This window comes from Cydia amplana, chromosome 2 (assembly GCF_948474715.1).
Source record: "Cydia amplana chromosome 2, ilCydAmpl1.1, whole genome shotgun sequence".
Lineage (NCBI taxonomy): Eukaryota > Metazoa > Arthropoda > Insecta > Lepidoptera > Tortricidae > Cydia > Cydia amplana.
Genome location: NC_086070.1, coordinates 1,850,909 through 1,876,228, shown reverse-complemented (window position 1 = coordinate 1,876,228; position 25,320 = coordinate 1,850,909). Strand labels below are relative to the sequence as shown.

Sequence of the window (25,320 nt, the reverse complement as noted above, 5' to 3'; positions counted from 1 at the left end):
AGTAATGTATGCAACAGCTCATAATTGGTTCTTAAAATTCTCGGGTCTTTTTTTACAAAACTCGACTACGTCTCGTTTTGTAACTTCGACCCTTGAATTTTAAGAACCCTTATTATATCACTGTTGCATAAACTACTATTTTCTTGCGGCCTATAGCAGAACTATTATAATATAATCTGTGCCTATAGCGAAGGTCTCCGTAAGTGGTTATATTCTCTTTAGTCCCCGTTCTGACTCTAAATAGGTATCGACTTATATTCTTATTTCCTGTAGACTATGTTTAATAATAAAACACCTTTAACCAGCAAATGTGATTTACAGTACATATGGTGCTACTTTCCCGAACTAGTGCGGAAAACAGCACTTTCCGTGCGTATGTCGAAAGTTTAAAGTGCCATATGTACTGTAAAACGTTGTACGATACACGTAGAAACATTGTACGATACACGCGTAAATAACTATTAAAAGACATCAAAATTATCATCATTACATTTTAATTATGATGATAATTACATACATTACAATTATGTGACACACATGTTAAATACATTTTAATTATGTGACATCTTAAACTCGTCACTTTCACTGCCACAATTGACACGCTACAGTTTTTACGATTTGATTAATTGAAATGTTTTGTGTCATTAGGTCGCTTTCACACTATGATTGAGACAGAGGCTGATTCTGATTTAACAATTTGTTACAACGTTGATATTGTTTTGATACGACCTTGCCGATCGCTCAATCTAATTACGATCGATGTGCACTGGAAGTCGTGTCATTGGACAACTCGCTCGTGATTAGTAGGGCCATTTTAACGCTCCGTAGCGAACGAAACGCAACTCTCTCTCTGTCGCACTAATATGGAAGAGTGATAGAGACAGATAACTTCGCTACGGAGCGTGAACGATTGGCATCTTGTCTACGCACGCAGATAGGTACGATCAAGGAATTTAAATTCATTAGGTACGTTTTCGTACTTTGTCACAGTTACAATGGTATGAGGTCCCTAGCGACTTTCACATTGATTGTCACTGTGACAAGGTATGTACAAAATGGTACTGAAATTACATTTTTTGATAGTACTTAACTTTTTTAGATTTGGAAATCACGAGCACTTTCGACTCTTACTAGGAGAAAAATAGTGTGAAGTTTTGGCAGCAAAAATCAAAAATACCAAAAAAAAGTGTACTTAGTGCAGGTAAAACTTTAAACAAAATTATACATTGGTGCATTGTGTGTGTGTGTGTGTAAGATATACTGTGAAGCGCCTCAAGGTTATAAGTCATATCAAGATCACAACCATAACAAATTTTTAAATCGGAATCGGCCCCCAATCCTTCAGCAAAAAGACATAATTTTTACTCGACCGGTTCGAGGAATCACAAACATAATATCTGCATGTAAGAGACGTGTACATTGTCACTGTTGCATGATGAACGGGTTTCTGGGAGATGGGAAGTGGGCTAGGGTTGGCACTGGCCTGAAATTAGCTTCATTTCTATTATAAACTAAAATAGATCATATATACGGAAAAAAAGGTGACCAATCCTTTTCCAACTGGGAATTGGGATCGAATTAACGTCATATTTGACATCTATTTTAACATCAGTTTATATTTTATATACCTAGCTGTTTTTCTACTTGAAATTAAATGAAAATAAATATTTTTATGAAATAAACTGTTTCACTTCGGTCATGAAAAATTGCAGAAGTACGCTGAAAAAATAAGATCGATCCCGTTATTTCGCTCAATTATTGACCGAGCGAGCACAAAGCACAAATGCCATACACACGTTCTGCCCTCCTAAGGTAAAAGGCCGTATTTTCAAAGAACACTATATGAAAATACGGCCTTTTACCTTAGGAGGGCAGCGTTTCAGCTGGACAAAAACGTTTTCGACTGGCTGTCTGGCTATTCTCCTATACAGGTCGCATTTGACGCAACTGATTTTCGTGAAATTTTGTGAATAGATTCGATTTTTTTGGCCGATTAAGTTTTAGTTTTTTTTTATGGAGCCATGGGCGTTCGCGAGATTTATAGCTCGCAGAGCCAATAGTAAAAATTATTTATTGCTTAAAACAGTACACACTTTTAACGAATGAATCTAAGTAATATTAAGAAACTTTTTATATTAATATTATATCTACAGCAAACTCTTTTTTTATCAGAAAATGTTTTCACTTTGCAAATTAATCACGAACCGCGACTGTGACAACCCTAAGCACATTTCTCGTGTTGCTGTTTTTTATTTGTTTTATACTTACGGTATTTTAATGAATATCAGTTATCTGTAATTGTTGCCATGCCGTGCTTAGTTGTCTTAAAAACCGGCCAAGTGCGAGTCGGACTCGCGCACGGAGGGTTCCGCACCATCAAGAAAAAATAGAGCAAAACAAGCAAAAAAAACAAGCAAAAAAACGGTCACCCATCCAAGTACTGACCCCGCCCGACGTTGCTTAACTTCGGTCAAAAATCACGTTTGTTGTATGGGAGCCCCACTTAAATCTTTATTTTATTCTGTTTTTAGTATTTGTTGTTATAGCGGCAACAGAAATACATCATCTGTGAAAATTTCAACTGTCTAGCTATCACGGTTCGTGAGATACAGCCTGGTGACAGACGGACGGACGGACGGACAGTGGAGTCTTAGTAATAGGGTCCCGTTTTTACCCTTTGGGTACGGAACCCTAAACATGACCAGGGGGCAGTATACTGGAACCCCGTATTTATTACCAAAGACTTTTTTATTATATAGGGGGCAATAGAGTGGACGAATGGGGTTGGCAACTGTCAAAGGTTTGTATACTTAGATGAGTTAGATGGCGTCAGTATATAGGCTTTCCGTCTCTAGTTTTGTTCTATAAGATTTGGCTTAAAAGGCTAGTATCCAGGCCCAGACCACAAAATTGTAAAATAAAAAAAGCGGCCAAGTGCGAGTCGGACTCGCCCATGAAGGGTTCCGTATTTAGGCGATTTATGACGTATAAAAAAAAACTACTTACTAGATCTCGTTCAAACCAATTTTCGGTGGAAGTTTACATGGTAATGTACATCATATATTTTTTTTAGTTTTATCATTCTCTTATTTTAGAAGTTACAGGGGGGGGACACATTTTACTACTTTGGAAGTGTCTCTCGCGCAAACTATTCAGTTTAGAAAAAAATGATATTAGAAACCTCAATATCATTTTTGAAGACCTATCCATAGATACCCCACACGTATGGGTTTGATGAAAAAATAATTTTTGAATTTCAGTTCAAAGTATGGGGAACCCCAAAAATTTATTGTTTTTTTTCTATTTTTGTGTGAAAATCTTAATGCGGTTCACAGAATACATCTACTTACCAAGTTTCAACAGTATAGTTCTTATAGTTTCGGAGAAAAGTGGCTGTGACATACGGACGGACAGACAGACGGACAGACAGACAGACAGACATGACGAATCTATAAGGGTTCCGTTTTTTGCCATTTGGCTACGGAACCCTAAAAACGACAGAAAAACCTATGCTGGCGCCATCTGTAAAATACTTCGACCGGCCAACCCCATTGCCTGATGGTAAGCAATCACCGTCTCCCATGGACACCTGCAACACCAGAGGGTTAACAAGTGCTTTGCCGGTTTTTAAGCTCCGCTCTGTTCTTGAATTTCTGTAATTTCAATTGTAGCTAAACTAAGTCCTAAGCGATGTCCATATGGGACATAGTCTAGGAATAGTCTATGACAGGGATGTTGCGGATGCCGATTTTTTGTCATCCGCGAACGCGGATGCGGATGCGGATTTTTAAAGGCTCACTCACATCCTCGGATGCGGATGTCAAGTTAGATACATAAAAAACGTCAAATAGGTAATGTCCATTTTAGTAATTTTTATTTCAAAAAACCGGCCAAGTGCGAGTCGGACTCGCGTTCCAAGGGTTCCGTACATTAAGTCCCACTCACGCTTGACTGCTCATTTCTAACGCTACGGCTTACGTAGGCGGACAACGCGCGAACGCGGCGCGGCACGGCGCGGCGAGGATGAAACAAACCGTTGATACGTATAGGTATGTCCTACTCGTACATGAGCGATTTAGACGCGAAGCGGCGCGGCGATCGCGCGTTGTTCGCCTACGTACGTAAGACGTAGCGTAATAGATTTTTTTGGCTTATGACTAAATTACCTAGCAGTCTAGCACTTACGCCGATGCTAAGACGTTCCTGTACCGACCTGCTCCACATCCGCATCCGCATTAAACTCCGCATCGATTTTATGCGGATGCGGATGCAGATGCGGATGTTGAAAATAATGCGGAGTTCCGCGGTTGCGGATGCGGATGCGGATATTCGCAACATCCCTGGTCTATGATATGGGACATCACGCTGTCACCTCGTGGTTTAAAGTGAGCTCCGGCTAATTGCTGCAGACAAACATGTCACCTCGCTGATGTGCACGTGGCTAATTGTAATAACGATATAATTAATTACTTTATCTTTTAACACGAAAGCAGAGGCAAGTTTTAAGACAGGTAGGGTACAGCGAAATGTCATCTCGCTAGAATCTAGAGAAGCCTAAATGGGGCAGAGCCTCTACCCTCAAGCAGGCGTGTCTCACTCCGCGATTTCGTCGCTTTGCTACAGGTAGCTAAAAGTACATCCGTTCGGCCCCAATTTTGGGGAAAGCCATAAGCCGCGCGTGGCGCTGTCGCCACCTAGCGGCCATATCTGTGCTGATCGTAACAGACGCGTTTTGTTAGAGAGTGAGTCTTCTGTACTTAGTAGGTACTATTATTTATTCTGTGCCTAAAGTAGACTACAGCCGCTCAACTACTTTACTACTTGTCTGCCTGCCTGTCTTAGGCCGACTTGCACCATTCCACTGACCTGGGGTTAACCGGTTAAACCTGGAGTTACCATGGTTACCGGTACAATTTGACACTGGGTTAACGGTTTAACCGCTTAACCCCGGGTTATTGGGATGGTACAAGTGGGCCTTACTCTATTGGAATGGATGCGCCGTGTTGGTTAAGAGTATGTGGGGACAACATAGTGAATCTTTGTGTTTGCAGGGTTGGCAACGACGGGAGTTGCAAACACCCATCTAGGCTACGTGAGCCGCACGCTTATTTGCCACCGTCGTGGTATAATAAACTATATTGATTTTTTCATAAAAAAACAACACAGCTAGAATCTATCCAAGCTAATTTTGAAACGATTTGGCTAGCGACGCGGATTGTATTTGTTTTCTCATGATTATATTATACTAATGATGTCCATCTAAAAATTATTGCCATTTATTAACTCACATTTATTTTTTTTATTTTTTTTTATTTAGTAATTAAAACTTAAATCTATCATTACAGGTTTTACCTAATGCGATAGATAAGCGACACACCAATAATCAAGAGTTATTGACAATATAAATAAAACTTTAAAATTAAAACTTAACTTAATATAAACATAGTGGCCTTAGTGAAGTCATTCAGGGAGCACGTAAATATGTCTAACCCCAACGCAACTTTATTGACAGTACGAATAGCCCTCGTTAGGGGAGCTTCCTTTAACAGTTTTGTGCGAGCAACGGGTACGGCCAGCAAAGGCGGCCGGCGGCGGCGCCACACGTGCCGGTCAGGCACGTACAGCGCGCCTATCGGGAGCGCTTATAGACGGTCTATCGCGAAATTTAATTTATTAGGTACCTTTATTTACCGACGTTTCGACACATATTTCACCTGGTCGTCGCGGCTAAATGATGTCCCAGCAAAATGTCAAAACAGAGATTTGTGCAAAAAATAAATAATAATAAAATAAATTTCGCGATAGACCCGTCTCTAAATGTGAGTTGATATGTGTTCAAAACAGGGATGTTGCCAACATCCGCATCCGCATCCGCAACCGCGGAACTTCCGCATTCTTTTCAACATCCGCATCCGCATTAAATCGATGCAGAGCTTATGCGGATGCGGATGTCAAACAAGTCGGTACAGGAACGTCTTAGCGGCGACGTAAGTGCTAGGTAATTTCGTCATTACCTATAATGAAATCGTCTAGATCCAGAAAAGTCGGCCAAGTTACAGTTTATTAAATATAACGCACCTATATTCTTGCTCAAATACTAAACGCTTCGTTTTTTTTTAAATAAAAAAAATACTAAAAATGTCATATTTGACGTTTTCTAAGTACCTAATCTTGACATCCGCATCCGCATCCGCATCCGCGGATGTGAGCCTTTAAATATCCGCATCCACATCCGCGTCCGCGGATGTCAAAAAATCTGCATCCGCAACATCCTCAAAACGGGAAAGTTTTAAATATTTTATTGGCATTTTTCTAAGAAGAGAAAAATATACAACCATGATGTGTACGTAAATTGATTGCTTTAATATTATCTTTATAAAATCAACAGTGTGGAGCTCCATTGCATTTACAAAATACCTATTCCATATAATACATTATTTACTAAACTGATTGATTAAATATACGTAGGTTTACAAATTAATAATCATATTTATAACTAGTATTGATGAAGTTTTAGTAGAAATTATAGAAAACTATATTATTTATACACAGCAATTTTCCAAATTCTAGTTTATTATAAATCAAATAACCTAACTTTATAATTACATTGTTAAATATGTATAATCTTAATTTACGAAAAATACACAGTTTATTTAGTATACCGCTTTTACACTATTTAAAAAAATCTTTACATTACATTAATACATTATTCTATACAACGATTGAAATTTATTTTTTACAAATTATACTCAATTCACTTAAAGACAAAACACATTTGTAATATTAATTTTCACCACTGCTCATGTACACCTATTATTTCGACTTTTTATGGGCTCAGTAGGCAGTGTAGGCACAAGCCACCTTTGCATGTAAAATGTATTCAGTATCATGCATCATGCACCTGTGACATAATCAGATTAATTAAAATATAATAGCACCTTAAAATCACATGTTTCCACAATTAATTTCTTCCTACATTCAAATCCACCAAACTCCCAATTCATGTATTTTTTCCGGAAAAAATCATTGAATCGGGTTCATCAACGTTCTAAAGAGAAAGACAGATAATAGACGAAGGACACTTGCTGGAGCCAAAGAATAATTAGTTATTGACACAATTCTAATATCGCTTTGTATATAAAACCCCACTGTCGGGCACCAGTGGGATTCTAGATTGGAAAGGAAAAAAGAACACAAAGCGATAGAAGCTTTGTGTCAGAACAAATCAACATAATAGATAAATCAATGTAATCAACAAACCTACAACATTTAACTATGTTTTAAAAGGTTGCATGCAAAATTTGTTAATTGTAATCGCTTTTAAAACACTGTTAAAGAGTTGTAAAGGAAAAAGAAGATGGTGAAACAGTCGAGGTTTGAGTCTAGCAAGTGCGAAAGGAAATAAAGAAGATTAAAGAAAGAGTGTAAGAGGATATTGAAAAACTCTCCGAAGAAACCAATCATGCCACGCCAAGAACATAGGAAGAAATTGATGCGTACTTTAATGATACAATTAATTTTATAGAAGTTCTATGAGTACATTTTACATCTAATAAATTCAGCACTGGAGACGCTCAACGTTTCAAACTGACATTTGTTTTAAAAATACTAATAGACATTGACATGAAACATTTGATGTTCCAGATCGCAAGAGCTTATTAACTAAATATCTCTAAATCTGCTGAGGTCCACTGTTGGAATGAGTGGGCTGTCGCAAGGCACCGGCTCGTTTCTGAAAATGTAATTTTAAAAAGGCTAGTGATAAACTTTGAGTCTGGCATTTTCAAGAACTATCTAAAGTTTAAAGGTTGTAGCGATAACCTGAAAGGTTTTTGAAAGGGCTGTAATAACAAAATAATTCAATGGACATTTTTACGACAATGGCATACTCCACAAATTAAATATTAAAAACTACCTAACCTGCAAAACAAACTTGAATTGGATTTACTTACCCAGGTAAATCTGCCCTTAAGAAAGCACTAGGAGGTTGTGAAAAGAGCTCAATTCCGTCTTTGTTGTCACAAATTATTCTGGACAGGGTAACCTTCTTTATTTCAGCTAATTGACCTGGAAATAACAGAGATTGTTTAAAAAACATAATATTAACCAATATTTACACTTTCTTGGACAACCCCATGCTGTAGTTTTTGTTCCTGACCGAGATAACAATATCATATCCGTATAATGTTTTACTTCTGTTAACGTGTTATAGCAGTCTTCGTTATGGGCTAAAGTATCGCTTCACTAATGAACATACAGAACTTTTCTGGATCGTCTCAATTTTTTTGGCACGACATTACTGGAAATAACTACACCACACCGAGGATATCAAACCCTAATACCATTATTTAGTTACCATCTGACAAATGGATCTAATGATTAGAGTACAAAAATATCCTGCTATCTTCTTCTTCATACAATTTCTTTTGGTGATTTAAAGTCTTTTGTATTTATGTACCTACACCTATTTGGGTTCAAAGTTTCCATGGCTACTTACCAGGAGTAAAAGCTCCAGGGTTCACGTCAGGCCCATGCTCGTAGAAGTAGCGGTCTCCTCTCTTCATCCTGGAGAACTGGTCAGCGATGATGTTGGCGAAGGTCGCTCCGACGATACCGCCGTCAACTGGCTCTTCTAGTAGACCACCGATCCAGAGGTCGATGTCGTCGGGGTTGGAGTAGACCGAGGACAGACGGTTTGCGGCCTGAATAGATAAATAAATATGTCGATGCAGTAAATATGCAGAGGACTTTTATTTTTACATAAAGTCACCCTCTAACGCTTTAGTTATGTGACCGCTAAGTATTTATTACTGCTCGGTCTTTCTTGAAAGAAGTACCTTAATTTTATAAGTTAAAAAAACTCACGCTAGGAGGAAACTGGTTGAAGTCACCATACGGCTTTAATCCAATGAGCTCGCGATAATTGTTGTATGATCTGACGCCGTAGTCACGTGCGCGCTGTATGTTGATGGCCGCCAGGTCTAAGCCGAAGGGGTTGCCTCCGTGGAACAGGTAACGGGTTAACTAGGAAGAAAAATATACCAGATATAATCAAAGAAACAGAATAAAAAACAGTCAAATTAAATAAGGTATACATTATAAAGCATACAAAAATGTCCACACGTTTATACAACTTAAAAAGCCGGCAAGTGCGAGTCAGACTCGCATTACGCAAAAACCGGCAAAAACAAAATCATGTTTGTTGTATGGGAGCCCCACTTAAATATTTATTTTATTTTGTTTTTAGTATTTGTTGTTAAGCGGCAATAGAAATACATCATCTGTGAAAATTTCAACTGTCTAGCTATCACGGTTCATAAGTTACAGCCTGGTGACAGACAAACAGACAGACGGACGGACAGCGGAGTTTTTGTAACAGGGTCCCGTTTTTACCCTTTGGGTACAGAACCCTAAAAAATAACACATGATAAAGGTGAAAAAAAAAATAGTTTCATAGTTCACTGAGCTGAGTGACGTTGATCAATCTGCCAATAGTGGTGCAACTGGCCCTAATAGAAACTCAATGAATACGTACAGATTCAGTGACAAAAGGATCGACGGATTGCATGGGTTGCCACGAGAGTCCTGTCAGTGCGCGGTCGAGAAAGGGTCGCAGGCGCAGGCGAGATGGCTGGAACATCACTTCTGGGAGCGAGATTGTCTCGTACACGGTGCCTTTCGCCGGGCTGGGGATTCTGTAAAACATTAATTCCATAATCAGGCCGATCATTCTCAAAAAATATATCTGCCATCTACTTAATTGCAGCGTCCAATACAAAAGGTATGAAAAGAGTCGGAGCAATTAGACGCAAACGCAGACAAAATCTCAGATAATGACCCAGGTGTGCACTGATGCGTATTTACCACAACTCACGAAGAGTGTATACTTTCTTTCCTTATTCATTACTAATATGCACTAAAGCCAAATGTTGTTACTTGTTATTAACGGACAAGTGATACTTTTTTCAAGTTCCTGTATCTAAGACCTCAGATGTACACTGGCCACTATCTATCAGAATAGACGACGATGTCGAGAGAGGCCTAGCCAAACGCTTAGAATAAACGGGACCCTGAAACGGGATTCAAATGCAATCACGTATACACTTACACCAGTTTCCCATCAACGACAGAGTGTCCGAATCTCATGGCCGCGGTAGAAAATTCCGTGGTAAGCGCTGGATTGATATGAGAGTCATACGACGTGGAATAGCCGCCAGCTGGGGACAGCCCGAACGCCTGGACTAAACGTGGACCTGAAATGGGAATAAATAACGGTTTCATTCAATGGTCAAATAACAGAAGATGATGTTTAATGACTTAAACATCATCTTCTGTTATTTGACCATTGAATGAAAAGAAACTCAAAACCCAAACCCAATGAATGAAAAGAATTGAATGAAAAGAAACCCAAAACCCAAACCCAATTTTCTTTTTGGGAACTCTCGTACAGACAAAAATACAATGATAAGTATATCCAGCCGTCGAATACGTCCCACTGTGAAACTGCGATACATACGATCTCACAAAATGGATTTACAGCCAATATAGAAAATATTGCAAATCGAGCAAAAAAAGAAGAAGAAGAAGTAGTAGATATTCAGGAGATGTTGAACAAAAATGCAAACCTACCTAACAGTAGCGGCAGCCATTCATTATAAATAATATGCTGGAACTCCGCCTGCAAGATGCGCCTGGCTTCCAAGAAGACTGTATCCTCGTCCCAGTCGGGATTGAACCTGGACAGGGCCTGGGCCACGCGGTTGTGCTCTCTGGTGAAGATGGTGTGGAGAAGGGTGAGGGAGATCACTTGGTTGCCGTGGTTGTCGCCTGGAACAAATAAGTTAATGTTGTCTTTTGTTTTTGCTTTCGCCGATCATGTTACACTGACTTAAATAGATTTGTCAATGGTTCTTAGATAGGTTACCGGGGTACCCACAACTCTGGAATTTTTTAACTCTTTTTTTCATGTAAGTATCAACCCTTCGAGAGCAATAAAATAGAGACAGATAATGGGTCATCCAATTTCGGTTTGAAAACGACATGAAATGAAAAACTGCTGTTTCGGATAGAAAATACCTAATTATTTTAGCTGCTGACGTGCTGATGTCTTTCATACAGGACGTGTAAGTAAATCGGGATTCTGTTCAAATACTTGTAAGTAAGGACCTACCATAACTAATCATATAGTATTTCACCTGATTCAAAACATGCCGCTCCTTGGTTGGTAGTCACGCACTCCCCTCTCCTAGTCAAAGGGGGTAGAGCCCTCCCGTAGTCGTTGAACGTGTTGAGGAAACCACCGGCCGCTCGGAGCTGCCCGGGTTTGGAACGAGAGTTTCCGTACAGCTGGGATAGGTCAGCGTAGTGGGTGGCACCGTTCATCTAGAAAAAAAAATGCTGCAATCGTTCAGTGGTTCCTTTGAGACACCCGGGTGTCCAAGTGAAGTATGATGGAGTTCATCTCCAAACCCTTAAAGTGGTAAGCAATCATCGTCGACCATGAACCGGCAACATCAGAAGATGCGTTGCCAAACATCGAGAACTCTTGAAATCCCATGTCATGGCGCAAAGGATCAATTAAGAGCTGAGGAACAACTCTATTGTTGGTCTTCAGGAAAAGGAACTTCTCCCTAAACCTAGCTGATGATCTAAATATTTGACTAATGTCGAAGGATACCTGTTTAGCATAGCCTACAGAGCAGTCGCTAGCCGGAGCCAGCTGGGCTCTGACGAAGTTGAGGCACGTCTGACGGAAGGTCCCGTAGAATGGATCATCAGGTGGGGTGTCGATAGGTGCGCAGCCCCAGTGCTGCTGGTCTTCAGGAAGTGGGACCTCGCCGTCGCCAGCGCAACAGGAGATCGCGCTTCCGTTTCCTGTGGATAGTGCAACTTTGAATAAAAGATTTAAAGGAACTAACTGGATGAATGAGGGTTGTAATTGTTGCTAGGGTGGTTCGCGTCGAGAAGCAAACTCTGACTAACTATTCGAGTACTAGGAAGAGAAAAACCCGTAGCCATCCAAGGGCCACTTGCACCATTCACAAACCCGGGTTTAACCGATTAAACCTGGAGTTACTACGGTTACCAGTACAATTTGACACTGGGTTAACGGTTTAACCGGTTAACCCCGGTTTAGTGGGATGGTGCAAGTGGCGCTAACTCTTATACTCTTATCTTAGCATTTATCACGGTTTCTCCATAGCTTTTGTCAGATCCTCAGCAGCTGCTTTGAGTTCTAGGGTCTTTTTCGAAATTTCTCCTCTATTTCGCACGTTTTTCAACATCCTCTCTTATAAGGCCATTGGCAAGTTGTATGCCATCCCTCGCAAGTCCAGGGGCCTTACCATGATGTCCTTATTGCGATTCAGTTTAGGTCGTAAACATAATCGCAATAAGGACAGCATGGTAAGGCCCTTGGTCCTGGTCATTCCCTTCTAATGAGCCCAGATGGAGACGGTAATAAAATATTATTATACATTACCGATAGTAAACACGACGCCGGCACTAACATCATGTGATATGAACTGCCCGAACTGCATGAACATGAGGTTGTGGGTGTTGCTTGGGCGGTTGGCGTCGATAAGCAAACTCTGGCTGACTACTCGAGCGCTGGGGAGGGGAAGACCCGTGGTAGAGGCTCGCATCGCCCAGATTCCTGTGGAAAATATGTGACGTCATTGATCTGCTGTTACCATTGCCAGTTTATGAAATAATTAATATCAACGCCAATAGGGTTAGGCTTTAATTAGTAAAAGAAAAGATTTTATTAGTTAAATCAGAAAATTTAATGAATTGGAACCCCTCTAATGTTGCTAGATTTTATGTAATTTACAATTTTCGTTTTAAATCTTGCTGCTATTAATCCGATCATGCTTTTTTTGGTGATAGTTTAGCAGTTTAGAGAAAATCCTCTATTATATCCTCACGTTGTTAAAAACAATTGTGGAAATCATAAAAAAACACTGATTGTCTTAATTTTTTTTTCAATTTCAGAAACTTTTAGTAGGTACCATCACTGTAGTCCGGTGGAAGAAGTCTCTCGTATTCAGTGTGAACGGCGCCTCTAGTGGGGAACTCTGGGTTGTTGCACTCCCCCTCGATACTGCGGTAGCGGCTGGGTGGGTTCGGGCATGATGGGGGCGGTGGACAAAATGGACCTGGAAACACAAGTACACGAAAGCATAACCAAACCAAAGTCTGATTTAAAATAATTTTACGGTTTAGACTCACGTATTTTTAGTCACGTATGTTTAGTCAGTTTTAATGTATGTATGTCTCACGACAGTTAAATTCGATGATTTAGGTTTGAGGTGAAATATGGCTCGGTGATACATCGTTACCCCCATGGGTGACTAATCGGTGCAAACTTTAGTCGGTCTTGAGTCTATACGCGTTCTTGTGGCTTTGAGAACGAAAATTTTTGGGTCCCAACCAGTATACGAGTAGGTACATATATATACCTATACCTATTTAAACCAGGTTGTTTAATCTGCCTCACGGTATCTCTGTCGCGTTATTTTAGCCAAATATGTACAAACTGATAATGTAATCACAATAAGTCTTTATTTACATAAGGTATTATACTACCTTTGTATTTATTCGATCTTTCAAATGACAGGGTAAATATGACTATTTAAACTAATTAAATCATTGTATAAACAAAGTCATTATTGCACGGTTATTGTGACACTTTAATTTAAATATAACCTAAGTAAAAACTGAACTAAGTTTTAATTAAAATAACGTAGGTGTCTATGTACTTAATGAATATGAATGAGGGCAGAATTAATTAGGACAAAAACAAAGTACTGAAAAAAATAGGAAAAATGACTGTTTTATAATAATAAAGGAATGAATAATGGCATTTTTTGTTGTAACTGTGGTGCATTGTTTAAAATTATAGTTTTTATTCTGGGGGAAGAGTCCGCTTACGACTCCTCAGAGCTCATGTATCATCAATGATACACTTGTTTTCTGGTCAAATGCATACTTTTAAAAAATCAAGGCTTACCATCAGTATTCCCAGTGAGCCCCAGCGCCAGGTCGTCATCAGAGAAGGCCTGCCGCGACTTCAACTCTTGGGCTGCAAACAGGTTCAGCAGCGCACCCAGACCCAGCTTTTCTGCTCGATCGTCATATGTCATCACAGACTGGAAAGTAACGTTTAATCATTAATAATAATATATAAATAAAGCTTTGCTCGGAAAATATATAAAAACTCAAAAAAAGCGACCAAGTGCGAGTCGGACTCGCCCATGAGGGGTTCCGTATTTAGGGGATTTATGACGTATAAAAAAAACTACTTACTAGATCTCGTTCAAACCAATTTTCGGTGGAAGTTTGCATGGTAATGTACATCATATATATTTTTTTAGTTTTATCATTCTCTTATTTTACATGTTACAGGGGGGACACACACATTTTACCACTTTGGAAGTGTCTCTCGCGCAAAGTATTCAGTTTAGAAAAAAAAAATTAGAAACCTCAATATTTCTATCATTTTTGAAGACCTATCCATAGATACCCCACACGTATGGGTTTGATGAAAAAAAAATTTTTGAGTTTTAGTTCTAAGTATGGGGAACCCCCAAAATTTTTTTTTTCTATTTTTGTGTGAAAATCGTAATGCGGTCCACAGAATACATCTACTTACCAAGTTTCAACAGTATAGTTCTTATAGTTTCGGAAAAAAGTGGCTGTGACATACGGACGGACAGACAGACGGACAGACAGACAGACATGACGAATCCATAAGGGTTCCGTTTTTTTCCATTTGGCTACGGAACCCTAAAAATGCGCGTTTTCCCAGAGACAAAACCTAGCTACATCGATTTTCACCCCCGAAAACCCCCATATATTAAATTTCATCGAAATCGTTAGAGCCGTCCCCGAGATCCCCGAAATATATATACATATAAATATATAAATAAATAAATATACAATAATTGCTCGTTTAAAGGTATTAGATAGATAAGTAAGAGTCCTCGGCTACATAATTCAACCAATAAAAGTTTTTTCTTGAAAGTAGCACAAGTGGCTTTCAAAGGGAAAACAATGTTCCAACTGCTTTCAAGTGAATCACTTTGCAAGAAGAGACGGAAATTCTAAAGTCATTAACTTAGCAGTTTTATTTTATAACTTACTAACTACCGTAAAATGGTGTGAGTAGGGTTCGCGGGGAGAGTTGGGTTATGAATGGGGACACCTTGGGGGCACCTTTGTATGAAAACCCAACCTTGCCTATCCTAGCCGGGCTATATACATCGTTACAGATCCTCTGGTCTACGCAGTTGCCCCTTTGTGCCGGAACATAAAAAAAGCTCACCAAGTGATGCGCGAAGCTTGGCGCAGTGCTATTAACCAGCACGTGCCTCTCTTTCAACAGCCTCATAGCCTTGCTGAGCCATTCTGCAAGCTTCTGCCGTGAAGCCGCGTGAGCTGTCTTCACATCTTCAGCTGGTACTGAAGTAGCCGCACGGGCTTTTAGATCAGCTTCGGCTGAAATCAAAATGGGCGTTTATTTGTAAGTACGAGGTCTGCTGCAAAGTTGTCCTTACTCCCGTTCACAATTAAATTTTTATCTCTTTTGAGGATTTATTTTACGTTACCAAGTGCCTATTATCTTACGTCGTCAACTATAGTTTGTGAAAGGACTGTCTCATTTCAAACAGAGAGAATCATACTATCTTACACTAGTACTAGCACCCAAAAGAAAAGGATGAGTATAGTTTTTTTGTTCTTATTTACTGACAAATTGGTTTAATCAACTATAGTATTCTGACATCCCTCAGTATTTCTATGATACTAGTATAAAAACTGGCATGAACGCGTTAAAAAAAGAGTGACGGCATGATTATTGATCACTATATACTCGTACAGTTTCCTCTATTTTTAAAGCTTTCAGATTGTTCCATACCAGCATGTAGGCTCCCAGTGAAGCAGCAAACTCCAAGTAGATCCCTCTGGCCCACTAGATGGCACAGCGGGTTGCCGGCTCCAGGTCTTCTGTGGGCTGGGCATCTTAGCCACGCAGCGACCGTGGGGGGACAGACGTCGCAGGGACGTTCGTGGGTCTAGTCGTGCCCTACACATACCAGCATGTAGGCTCCCAGTGAAACAGCAGACTCCAAGTAGATCCCTCTGGCCCGCTAGATGGCACATCTGTGGGCTGGGCACTGGATCTTAGGCACGCACCGTCCGTGGCGGGGACAGATATCTCAGGGACGTTCGTGGGTCTAGTCGTGCCCTACACATACCAGCATGTAGGCTCCCAGTGAAACAGCAGACTCCAAGTAGATCCCTCTGGCCCGCTAGATGGCACATCTGTGGGCTGGGCACTGGATCTTAGGCACGCACCGTCCGTGGCGGGGACAGATATCTCAGGGACGTTCGTGGGTCTAGTCGTGCCCTACACATACCAGCATGTAGGCTCCCAGTGAAACAGCAGACTCCAAGTAGATCCCTCTGGCCCGCTAGATGGCACATCTGTGGGCTGGGCACTGGATCTTAGGCACGCACCGTCCGTGGCGGGGACAGATATCTCAGGGACGTTCGTGGGTCTAGTCGTGCCCTACACATACCAGCATGTAGGCTACCAGTGAAACAGCAGACTCCAAGTAGATCCCTCTGGCCCGCTAGATGGCACAGCGGGTTGCTGGTTCCAGGTCTTCTGTGGGCTGGGCACTGGATCTTAGGCACGCACCGTCCGTGGCGGGGGCAGACATCGCAGGGACGTTCGTGGGTTTGGTCGTGCCCTGGATAAGTAAACATTTAAGCCACGTCACAGAATATAAAGTAAATAAGTATATATTTTGGATTATTTTGTTATAATAACAGTTTTGAATGTTTCACGGTTAGTTTCACTAGACTTATATCGACCGGGATATGAACCGTGATTACCTTTTGTATTGTTTTCGAGCTCCCGATATTTCGACGCAGTTACATGCATCTTGTTCACGGGTAACTGGAATCGGGTGTCGAAATATTGGGAGCTCGAAAACAATACAAAAGGTAATCACGGTTCATATCCCGGTCGATATCAATCTAGTATTTAGTTATAAATTGACTAAATCCTACAGTAAGCTCAAAAATTTGTAGAAACTTTAATAAATTATAACCTCACCTTTGTTACCATGTGGGACCAATGATGGTCTCCCATGTTCTTGACTCAATATCTCATTCGGACACACCACCACAATATAGAAATACACGTACAATACAAACTTGAACATATCCATACTGGCCACTAAAACTAACAATTTTATTATTCCAAATTCAAAAATACATTATGCGTTGCGCACCGTGTTGAGGCGATGGTGAAAATGAAAGAATAGTTTATACCGATATTTGAATTTAGAAATAAAAAACAAATGAGGGTAGATACTAATGTTACATGTCACTGATTGACTTGAGAAGACGCTTCTTGAGGATACCAAAGTGAGATTAAATTACTGAGTGTTAAGGTTTGTTTTTGAATAAGCCTTGACTCTCTAACTTGATAAAATAAGATGCGTTCTCAATTGTCGAGTTAATTTATTTCTGACCATCGATTAATAGTCGATTGACTACATAATATGTAGGTATTGATTAAGTTTAGGATTAGGAATGTAAGGAAAATCAACATTTAACTGTTATATATTACATAATCTATTGGGAAATCATCGAAGGTATGTTCAAAACTTCAAAACTGTGTCTAGTAGGTAGTAGGTATGTTAAGTATGACTTTATTACTACCTTTACGTAACATATTATAGTTTGTCAAAGGACTGTCTCATTTCAAACATAGACAGAGAGAATCGTACTATCTTTGTCTTACACTAGTACTACAAAACCCAAACCCAAAAGAAAAGGATGAGTATAGTTTTTTTTTTGCTCTTATTTACTGACAAATTAGTTTGACGAACTATAGATATTTACTGCCAAAAAAAAACTGAGAGAATAGGAACAATTTGTGCCAGAAATAAAAAATGCAATTATGTGAAAGCAAATAATTATAAATTTATTAACGCTAGAAAACTTCTAGGCCCAACGGTCCGTTTTTACATCATAAATTTAACTTTTCACAATCGAAATCAGAAAGAATGAACACCAGACTTAAATAAAAACACAGTCATAATTATCACAGGTTACTAATTTCAATGTTACGGAACAATTTTGCTGACAACATAATAATTAACAATGACAAATAAAGTTACAAAATCTGTCTCTCAAAAGCAACTAAGTCTGATAAGAATAAGGTAAACATACTTGTGTATGACAGCCTAATTCCAATGGTTGACACGCAAAATTTTTCGCCTCTCTAATATTACTTGGAATTAAGATTGAAGGTGTCAACCACGTGTCAACCATTGGAACAGTGTCCAGCACCAGCACTAGGACGTTTGCTTTATCTGATACCCCTAGAGAACGGTCACTCAAAGGTCACATTTCAAACTATTTGGCAATTAATACATGCACTCTTTCAACATGGATAGTTTATATTTATAATGACAGTCCTTTCAAGTTTCAGGGGCCTTATTTTCTTTTGGCTTGTGTTTGGGCTCATCGCCTGGCAAAAGAAATCCCAATATACCGCCCGCTGAAAAAATAAAATATTAAATTAGATATTTTTACTTAATCGAAAGTATTTGATATGTTTGTCGAGAACATGGCATCCGTGATAGAAATTATATTACGTTACATGTAGGTAGTCATTATTACAACAATGTATTATTTTATTTTTTGTAAGTAAGTACACCCTTGACGATCTTTTTGTGAATGTCTGCTATTTTTAAGGAAAAATAACATGTAATTTTTAAATGATTCCGATGTTTGTAACTTTGTACCACTCAACAATGTACCTAAATAATTATAATTTTTATTAATATCATATTTAATAGCACTAGTCCTAGTTTTAAGTTTTAACTGCCATACCCGTTCCGGGTCCATGAGATACGTTTTATGTTTTAACATCTTGTAATTAACCATGGTGCAATAAAGAAATAAAGAAATAATTTTCAATCAGAAATAAATATTACCTATCTAGGTGTCTATCTTATAGTAACTCTTGACTGATGAGAAATAATCTAGGTACTTATTTAGATACTTAAATAATTTTGTTTTCATTACCACCCCTTACAATAAGTTTGCCTTTGTATTTAAGTATTAAATACATTATTTGAACGTATGTATGTGTACGTATTTATTTATAAATATTTACCGATAGTCAATCCCCCGAACATATAGAAGGAGAGTTCGCAATCGCTGATCAGCAACTGCTTCAGTATGTTGATGCCGAAGAACGCGCAGGTTCGCCCCACCATCAGAGTCAAACACACGGCCATTGCTCTGGATTACATATCACAAATAAATTCAAACCAGTTTTAATTCCTACAACGATTTCCCGATTTCTCAACTATATGCCATCTTACTAAGACTAGGCATCTTTGACTATGCGCTTGCACCTCCTATACAAATTCCTTACGGAATTACGATATAGCGATGAAATAAATTAATAAAAAATAATCAAATAGGTAAGTAAAATAATGATGTAAAAATGTTGATAATTTAACCTACCAAAAACAGAAAAAAGAACTATCGTCTTTATCATGGAATAAATTTTCATATAAATAAACAAACTTGAGATATGTCGGAAAGATGTTGACGCTGAACGTAGTGAGGACTGCGAAGTTGAGGCAATTGGCGATGAAAGCCATGAAGATGACGGCCGTAACGGCCCAGGAGCTGCTGAAGTTAATGCATACGCCTGCTGTTCCGGTTATTATCTGAAAATTAAACAAGTACTTTCATAAGTGATTTCTATGAATTAAATATATAAAGAAATAAACAAAGAAATAATAAACAAGTTGTAATATCAATGTGATAAATTAAAAAGGACAGTCTTGTTCAGTTATGCATACACCGTTTATATGGACACGATTATTAAGATATTAATAAAGCTCAATTTATTAAGGACATAATCCATACAATCAAATGATGTATTAAACTGGAGATTTAGTATTTAATTAATTTAGTATTTAATTAAAATGAAGTTGTTAATTATAATGATACTTACTTGGACAGCAATAAGCAGCCGCTTTCTTCCGACGACATTGATCAGACCACTCATGACGAAATTCATCATCCCGAGAACACATCCATTGATGAGCACGATCATCATAGCAAAGTCATTTAGGGAACAGTCCTTCACCTGCAAATTACGTTAACTTTATTCAAAGTATTAAATAATAAGTAAAATCTAATAAATCTTAATAAACCACAGAAATTGTTGATATAATCTAGATTGGGAACATTTCATATTTTGTCTAGTAAACTTTAAAGGAAGACAGTGACTGTTCAAAATAATAAATAGAAACAAAATGAAATAAAGTCAAACATAAACAACATAACATACCTCTTCGATTACTCCTGAGATTTCATTTTGAGAAGCGTGCGCTGATCGCAGCATCTGGCAGATGGTGAGATCAGTCTCCCCTTTTTCAATTGATTTCATGAAGCCGTCAGCAATAAAGGGCAACCACACAATGTAAGGGTGTATGCTGCAAAGTTAAAAACAAATTTAGGATTGCTGATAATGACAAATAGAGAAATATAATAAGAAGAATTAGCTCAAATCAAAAAAATTAAGATGATATAAGAGTTAAAAGTACAAGTGAAAAGTGTACTGGTTGATAAGAACTCAAAACCAAACAATAAGAAATTAACCCATTAGCGAATAGAATTCGAATCAAACGCTATGGCGCAGAGTTATGACTCAGGTATACCCAAGCGGTACACTCAATGGATGCTCAATGCTAAAGCGGGTAAGGTAACAATTTGATATATAATTTAAAGTGAAAAAAAGGAAAGGGAAGTTAAAATGATTGGGTTGGTTGAAAAAGTCAAGAAACTAGAAAAGTTAAGTTCAAAACGAATAAAAGATCTTACCAGAAATAAATCAATGCAAACATGATCGAGAGCAGAATCGTATTTCGCACCAATGGTGGCTTTACTAAAGGCAATGTCTGTGCTTTCACTGATGACCATAGTGACTTGTATTGTGACTGAGAAGAAGCATCCTCGTTTAAAATGATTGATTTCACCTAAAAACGGAAATACATATTAAAAACATTGTACGCAAATACCATGATCTAACAAACAAATGAGTTTTTCAGAACTTATGTACTCGTACGATGTATCATTTGATATTTACCAGTCGCTTTTCGACTTTTGTGAAGAAACCAGGGCAATCCCTCCCCTCTGGGTAGGAAGGTCAGATGGTATGGTAGTCGCTTTCGTAAAAACTAGTACCTACGGAAATTCTTGGGATAACTTTCCGAGGGGACCCATGCTCCCATGAGCCATGGCAATAAATCACCTGATATCTCACCTGAAAATCTTCCGGGTCTTTCCCAGTATTTACGACATACATGCCCTTGATGACATTCAAAGCTTCTTCCGCTAAGCCCATAGTGAGGAGGTACTTGGGGCTCTCATCAACACGGGCTATGACTACTGCAGCTATTGCGCATGGCAAGCTGTAGATGATGTTCAGGAGTCTCCAGGAGTTGAAGTAGATACCAAGGTATGGGACGTAGTAGGAGAATGTGAGTGGAAGAACCGGGATGGTCAACACTGGAAAAAAGCGAAATTCTGCTGGTATTCAATGCCCAATCATGTAAATAAGGCTAATAACAGTTTGGTATAGATCAATTTTATCAAAACAAGATTGATATTTTCTACATACAACATGCAATGGTGATATATGACAACATTTTTTTTAATATCATCATTGCCTAACCTAATTCCAACAGTCATTTTCTACCAAACAGCTAATTCTATTCTATCGTTCTGTTATCAATGTTTCATTCATTCATTGTTCAATGTTCATTCAGAATTTTGAATTTTAGTAATGTATAGTAACGTAATGTATGTATGTTTGCGTTATTTGTCTAAAATTCAGCTCACCTGCCATGACTCCAGTGGAAAGGAGATAGATACTGCTCTCCATTAAGATCACCATATTACGTTTGGAGCGTGGAGTAGTCTCTCCCAGTAGCGTATAGGCGAGCGCAAATGTTCCTGAGACTCTAAAAACTCATAAAGGCCTTGAAATAGATAGGTAATGGAAAAGTTGGTACACTATAGGTATGAATTAAGAAATCACTATTTCTGTGAGGAGGCTTGTGTTAAAGGTTGAAAAACTTCCTACGAAAATTCCTTTCCTTTCCTTTATTCTTAGAGATTTCAGCAGGTAATCTCTGACATTGGCGGATTATAATGAACATATACAGAATCACACTCACAAATTTCTTTTTATAATTAGTGTCTTAGATTTTCTTCATTGTCATGTGACAATGAAGAAAAAGCCATTAGGACAAAAAAAACCACCCAATATATTCATCAAAAGTATGTACTTTTGATGAATATATTGGGTGGTTTTTTTTGTCCTAATGGAGTCTCACTTACCATATTCTGCACAAAAAAAACAGATTAAGCAACTCACGAAGTGCACGACAGGAACTTAAGAACGCAGAAGACAATCCAGTGAGGCGAGAGACCAGCAAGCGCGCCAGTTACGAACCCGAGCACAAGTGATAGCTGAAGAATCTTGCGGCGCCCGCGCATGTCAGCTAAGTACCCCCAAACGTGCGACGTGGCTAGGATCCCTGGAAAGGATTGTTAGAATGAAGTTGCATTCTCGTTTCTTAAAACCATTTTAAAAGCTAAATAAACACAAAAGCAACGTTCCCAATGATCTTCGTTACGGATTCTGGTAGTGCGGTGTTTCAAAAGTTTTCTGCGATTTTAACAAGATGTTTGTTCGCAATTGTTTAACATTTAAGTATCTGTTTTTACCGGCTATCATTGAAGAACGTTTCTACCCGTCGTCTATTGAGTTTTTAAAGCTGATAACAGTGATAATACAGGGGTATCTGTGTCGAAATTTGTTCTTTGCGAGCGCTAGCTGGTACCAAGCAACTGACAGACAAGTCAATGCTGACAAGTCCATACTCGTTGTCAGTGTAATGAATGTTACCTATAACGGGCACAACAGCCATGAAACCCTGATGCAGAGTAGTGGTCTCCACTTCACAAGCACTAGCTGGTACCAAGTAGCTGACGGACAGGCTCTCGATGGACATGGTGATCATGCACATTACCTATAACTGGCACAGCAGCCATGAGCCCCTGATGCAGAGTAGTGGTCTCCAGTTCACAAGCACTAGCTGGTACCAAGTAGCTGACCGATAGGCTCTCGAATGCCATAGCTATGAGCATGAGGCCGCATACTACGCCCATGAGCAAGTTGTATTTGCCGAAGCCTGAAAAGAAATAAAACGGGGGAGATTAAATTACTTAAGTAAAGATTGATTTAATTTTTATGTTTAAATATTCAGGCAGGTATTTTTTTACATGTGCTGATATCTAGTTTTTTTAAAGTTTCGGAAAATTAAGTAGATAGGTATATGAAACTACAATTTTTTTACCTCGCTACCGGATGGGAGGGCATGTACGTATTACACCATAGTGTCATAACTATACTTACCTACCCGATTCTGTACGGATATGATGGTCGTTCTTGTCTACGTGACAGCGTGATAAAACGGTGTCCGTCACTTTCTTTCCCACGGTGTTAAACAGTGACAGTTATTTTATCACGTGGATAAAGATGGATAAAGCTATCCATAATAGGCTGGCTGGTAATTCAATCGTTTTTTACCTTTTCGACGCCTTGTCAAACACAAAACCTGTCACGCTGACGCCACGTCACCGAAGTGTCAAAACTGAAATTGAACTTTATGCATATGCACATAGGTCTATGTTCCTCTGTGATATGTGACCGATTAATCGGTTGAAGCGTTGAACCTACGGTGCGGATATAACGGTCATTGGCGTCCAAAAGGTTAATGACCCTGGTGATATACCTATATGTACTTAGGTAATCTACATTCACAACCGACTTTAAGGTGGATCGCTTTCCCATACAAAATACAATCATTATGTTTTTGACTGAGTTTATAATTTAAACGTAGGTACCTACCTGTCATATCCAGGGCATCTTCAAAAGGAACTTTATGTAACTTTCTACTCATATTTAAAAATCAATTGTTCCTAAAATTCAAAATTCACAATACGTCCAACGCTTTTGGCTGTCCAAATTAAACTAGCCAAAAGTCACATAAGTTTTGTTATTCTCCATTTTTAATCACTACATATTACGACATAATGTTATCATTTAACTATTGTGTGCGAAATGTATTTGTCTCATGTCTTTCGCAAAACATGTACGGTCGAGTTCACAAACATCTTTATCATTTATCATTTAATCATTGCAATCATGTAAACTTAGTATAATGTAGTAGGTACCTATAAGGTCATAACTGTATTGTTTTTGCATGCTGCATAAAAGGTCATAAGAATCTAGTCATAGTTATAGGTACCTAATACTCAAAATTTCTAGGCCTATTCGTACAGGATGTGCTGTTCAAAAATTGTTTTATTACAACTTTATCGTAACTACCGCATTCTAGAAATATATAAAACATTGATTGATTGATCTTTACAAGCCAACGTTCCAAATATATATTTACACTACTTACACCACTTTATCATCAGTGGCTTAATAGAGGCGTGTGAATATAATATTTTTGACGTTTTCTTGAAAAGATGTTTGTGAACTCAATTGTACCATCCACATCCTCACTGTAAGTAAACTGATAAATAGTGAGCCTAACTTGAAACACAAAATGACGGAGATATGGAGTAACAAACATTAAAAAAAAAACATACAACCGAATTGATAACCTCCTCCTTTTGAGATTTGGAAGTTGGTTAAAAAGATACACTTATGGTCGAAAATGTAGCTGTGTGTGTATGTGTGTGTGCGCGTGTGTGTGTGTGTGTGTGTGTGTGTGTATGTGTGTGCGTGCGTGCGTGCGTGCGTGCGTGCGTGCGTGCATGCGTGCGTGCGTGCGTACGTGCGTGCGTGCGTGCGTGCGTGTGTGTCTGTGTGTTAAGGTTGAATGAAACTTTTCGTCGGTAAGTATGAATTACAATCATACAGACTGTTTGAACAATGCCAACAATGGGAAGCTAGAAAAAAACAGAAATGGAAAGATAAGTAGCTAAATTCTTCTTTCAAGGATTCAGTATGTGTTCCTTTTTGTTCGTCGATTCAATTCTTGTCCTTATTATCTCCATTGGAAAGAGGTGAAATATTTCAGATGATTGATAAAAACTATAAGTAGGTACTTCGTTTTTTTTAGGATTAGAAATTAGAAATAAGCTCGTTGTTTCAAATCGGGCCCTTTATGCGATAAAATTTTAAATTAAATTATA

At 38.7% G+C, this 25,320-nt stretch overlaps 2 protein-coding genes across 4 annotated transcripts; both read right to left on the bottom strand.

The window, feature by feature from the left end:
- Positions 1-7,622: 7,622 nt before the first annotated feature.
- Positions 7,623-17,357, bottom strand: LOC134661970 (chorion peroxidase). 2 transcript variants are annotated; one of them, XM_063518213.1, is made up of 15 exons: positions 17,123-17,357; positions 16,581-16,754; positions 15,326-15,498; positions 14,012-14,150; positions 13,011-13,157; positions 12,482-12,655; positions 11,678-11,874; positions 11,196-11,382; positions 10,630-10,827; positions 10,109-10,253; positions 9,536-9,695; positions 8,866-9,024; positions 8,498-8,702; positions 7,953-8,067; positions 7,623-7,732 (listed from the first exon to the last, which is right to left on the bottom strand). In XM_063518213.1, exons 1-15 carry the CDS (start codon positions 17,235-17,237, stop codon positions 7,663-7,665), a joined length of 2,358 nt encoding a protein of 785 aa, XP_063374283.1. In that variant the 5' UTR covers positions 17,238-17,357; the 3' UTR covers positions 7,623-7,662. The 2 variants fall into 2 exon arrangements, with proteins under 2 accessions (XP_063374283.1, XP_063374278.1); XM_063518208.1 differs by lacking the exons at positions 16,581-16,754; positions 17,123-17,357 and adding an exon at positions 16,095-16,166.
- Positions 17,358-18,400: 1,043 nt separating this feature from the next.
- LOC134662094 (synaptic vesicle glycoprotein 2B-like) lies at positions 18,401-24,146 on the bottom strand. 2 transcript variants are annotated; one of them, XM_063518365.1, is made up of 11 exons: positions 24,023-24,146; positions 23,142-23,303; positions 22,484-22,646; positions 21,946-22,067; positions 21,368-21,612; positions 20,926-21,080; positions 20,393-20,537; positions 20,054-20,188; positions 19,618-19,763; positions 19,199-19,326; positions 18,401-18,577 (listed from the first exon to the last, which is right to left on the bottom strand). In XM_063518365.1, exons 1-11 carry the CDS (start codon positions 24,072-24,074, stop codon positions 18,498-18,500), a joined length of 1,533 nt encoding a protein of 510 aa, XP_063374435.1. In that variant the 5' UTR covers positions 24,075-24,146; the 3' UTR covers positions 18,401-18,497. The 2 variants fall into 2 exon arrangements, with proteins under 2 accessions (XP_063374435.1, XP_063374436.1); XM_063518366.1 differs by lacking the exons at positions 23,142-23,303; positions 24,023-24,146 and adding an exon at positions 23,018-23,126.
- Positions 24,147-25,320: the final 1,174 nt, after the last annotated feature.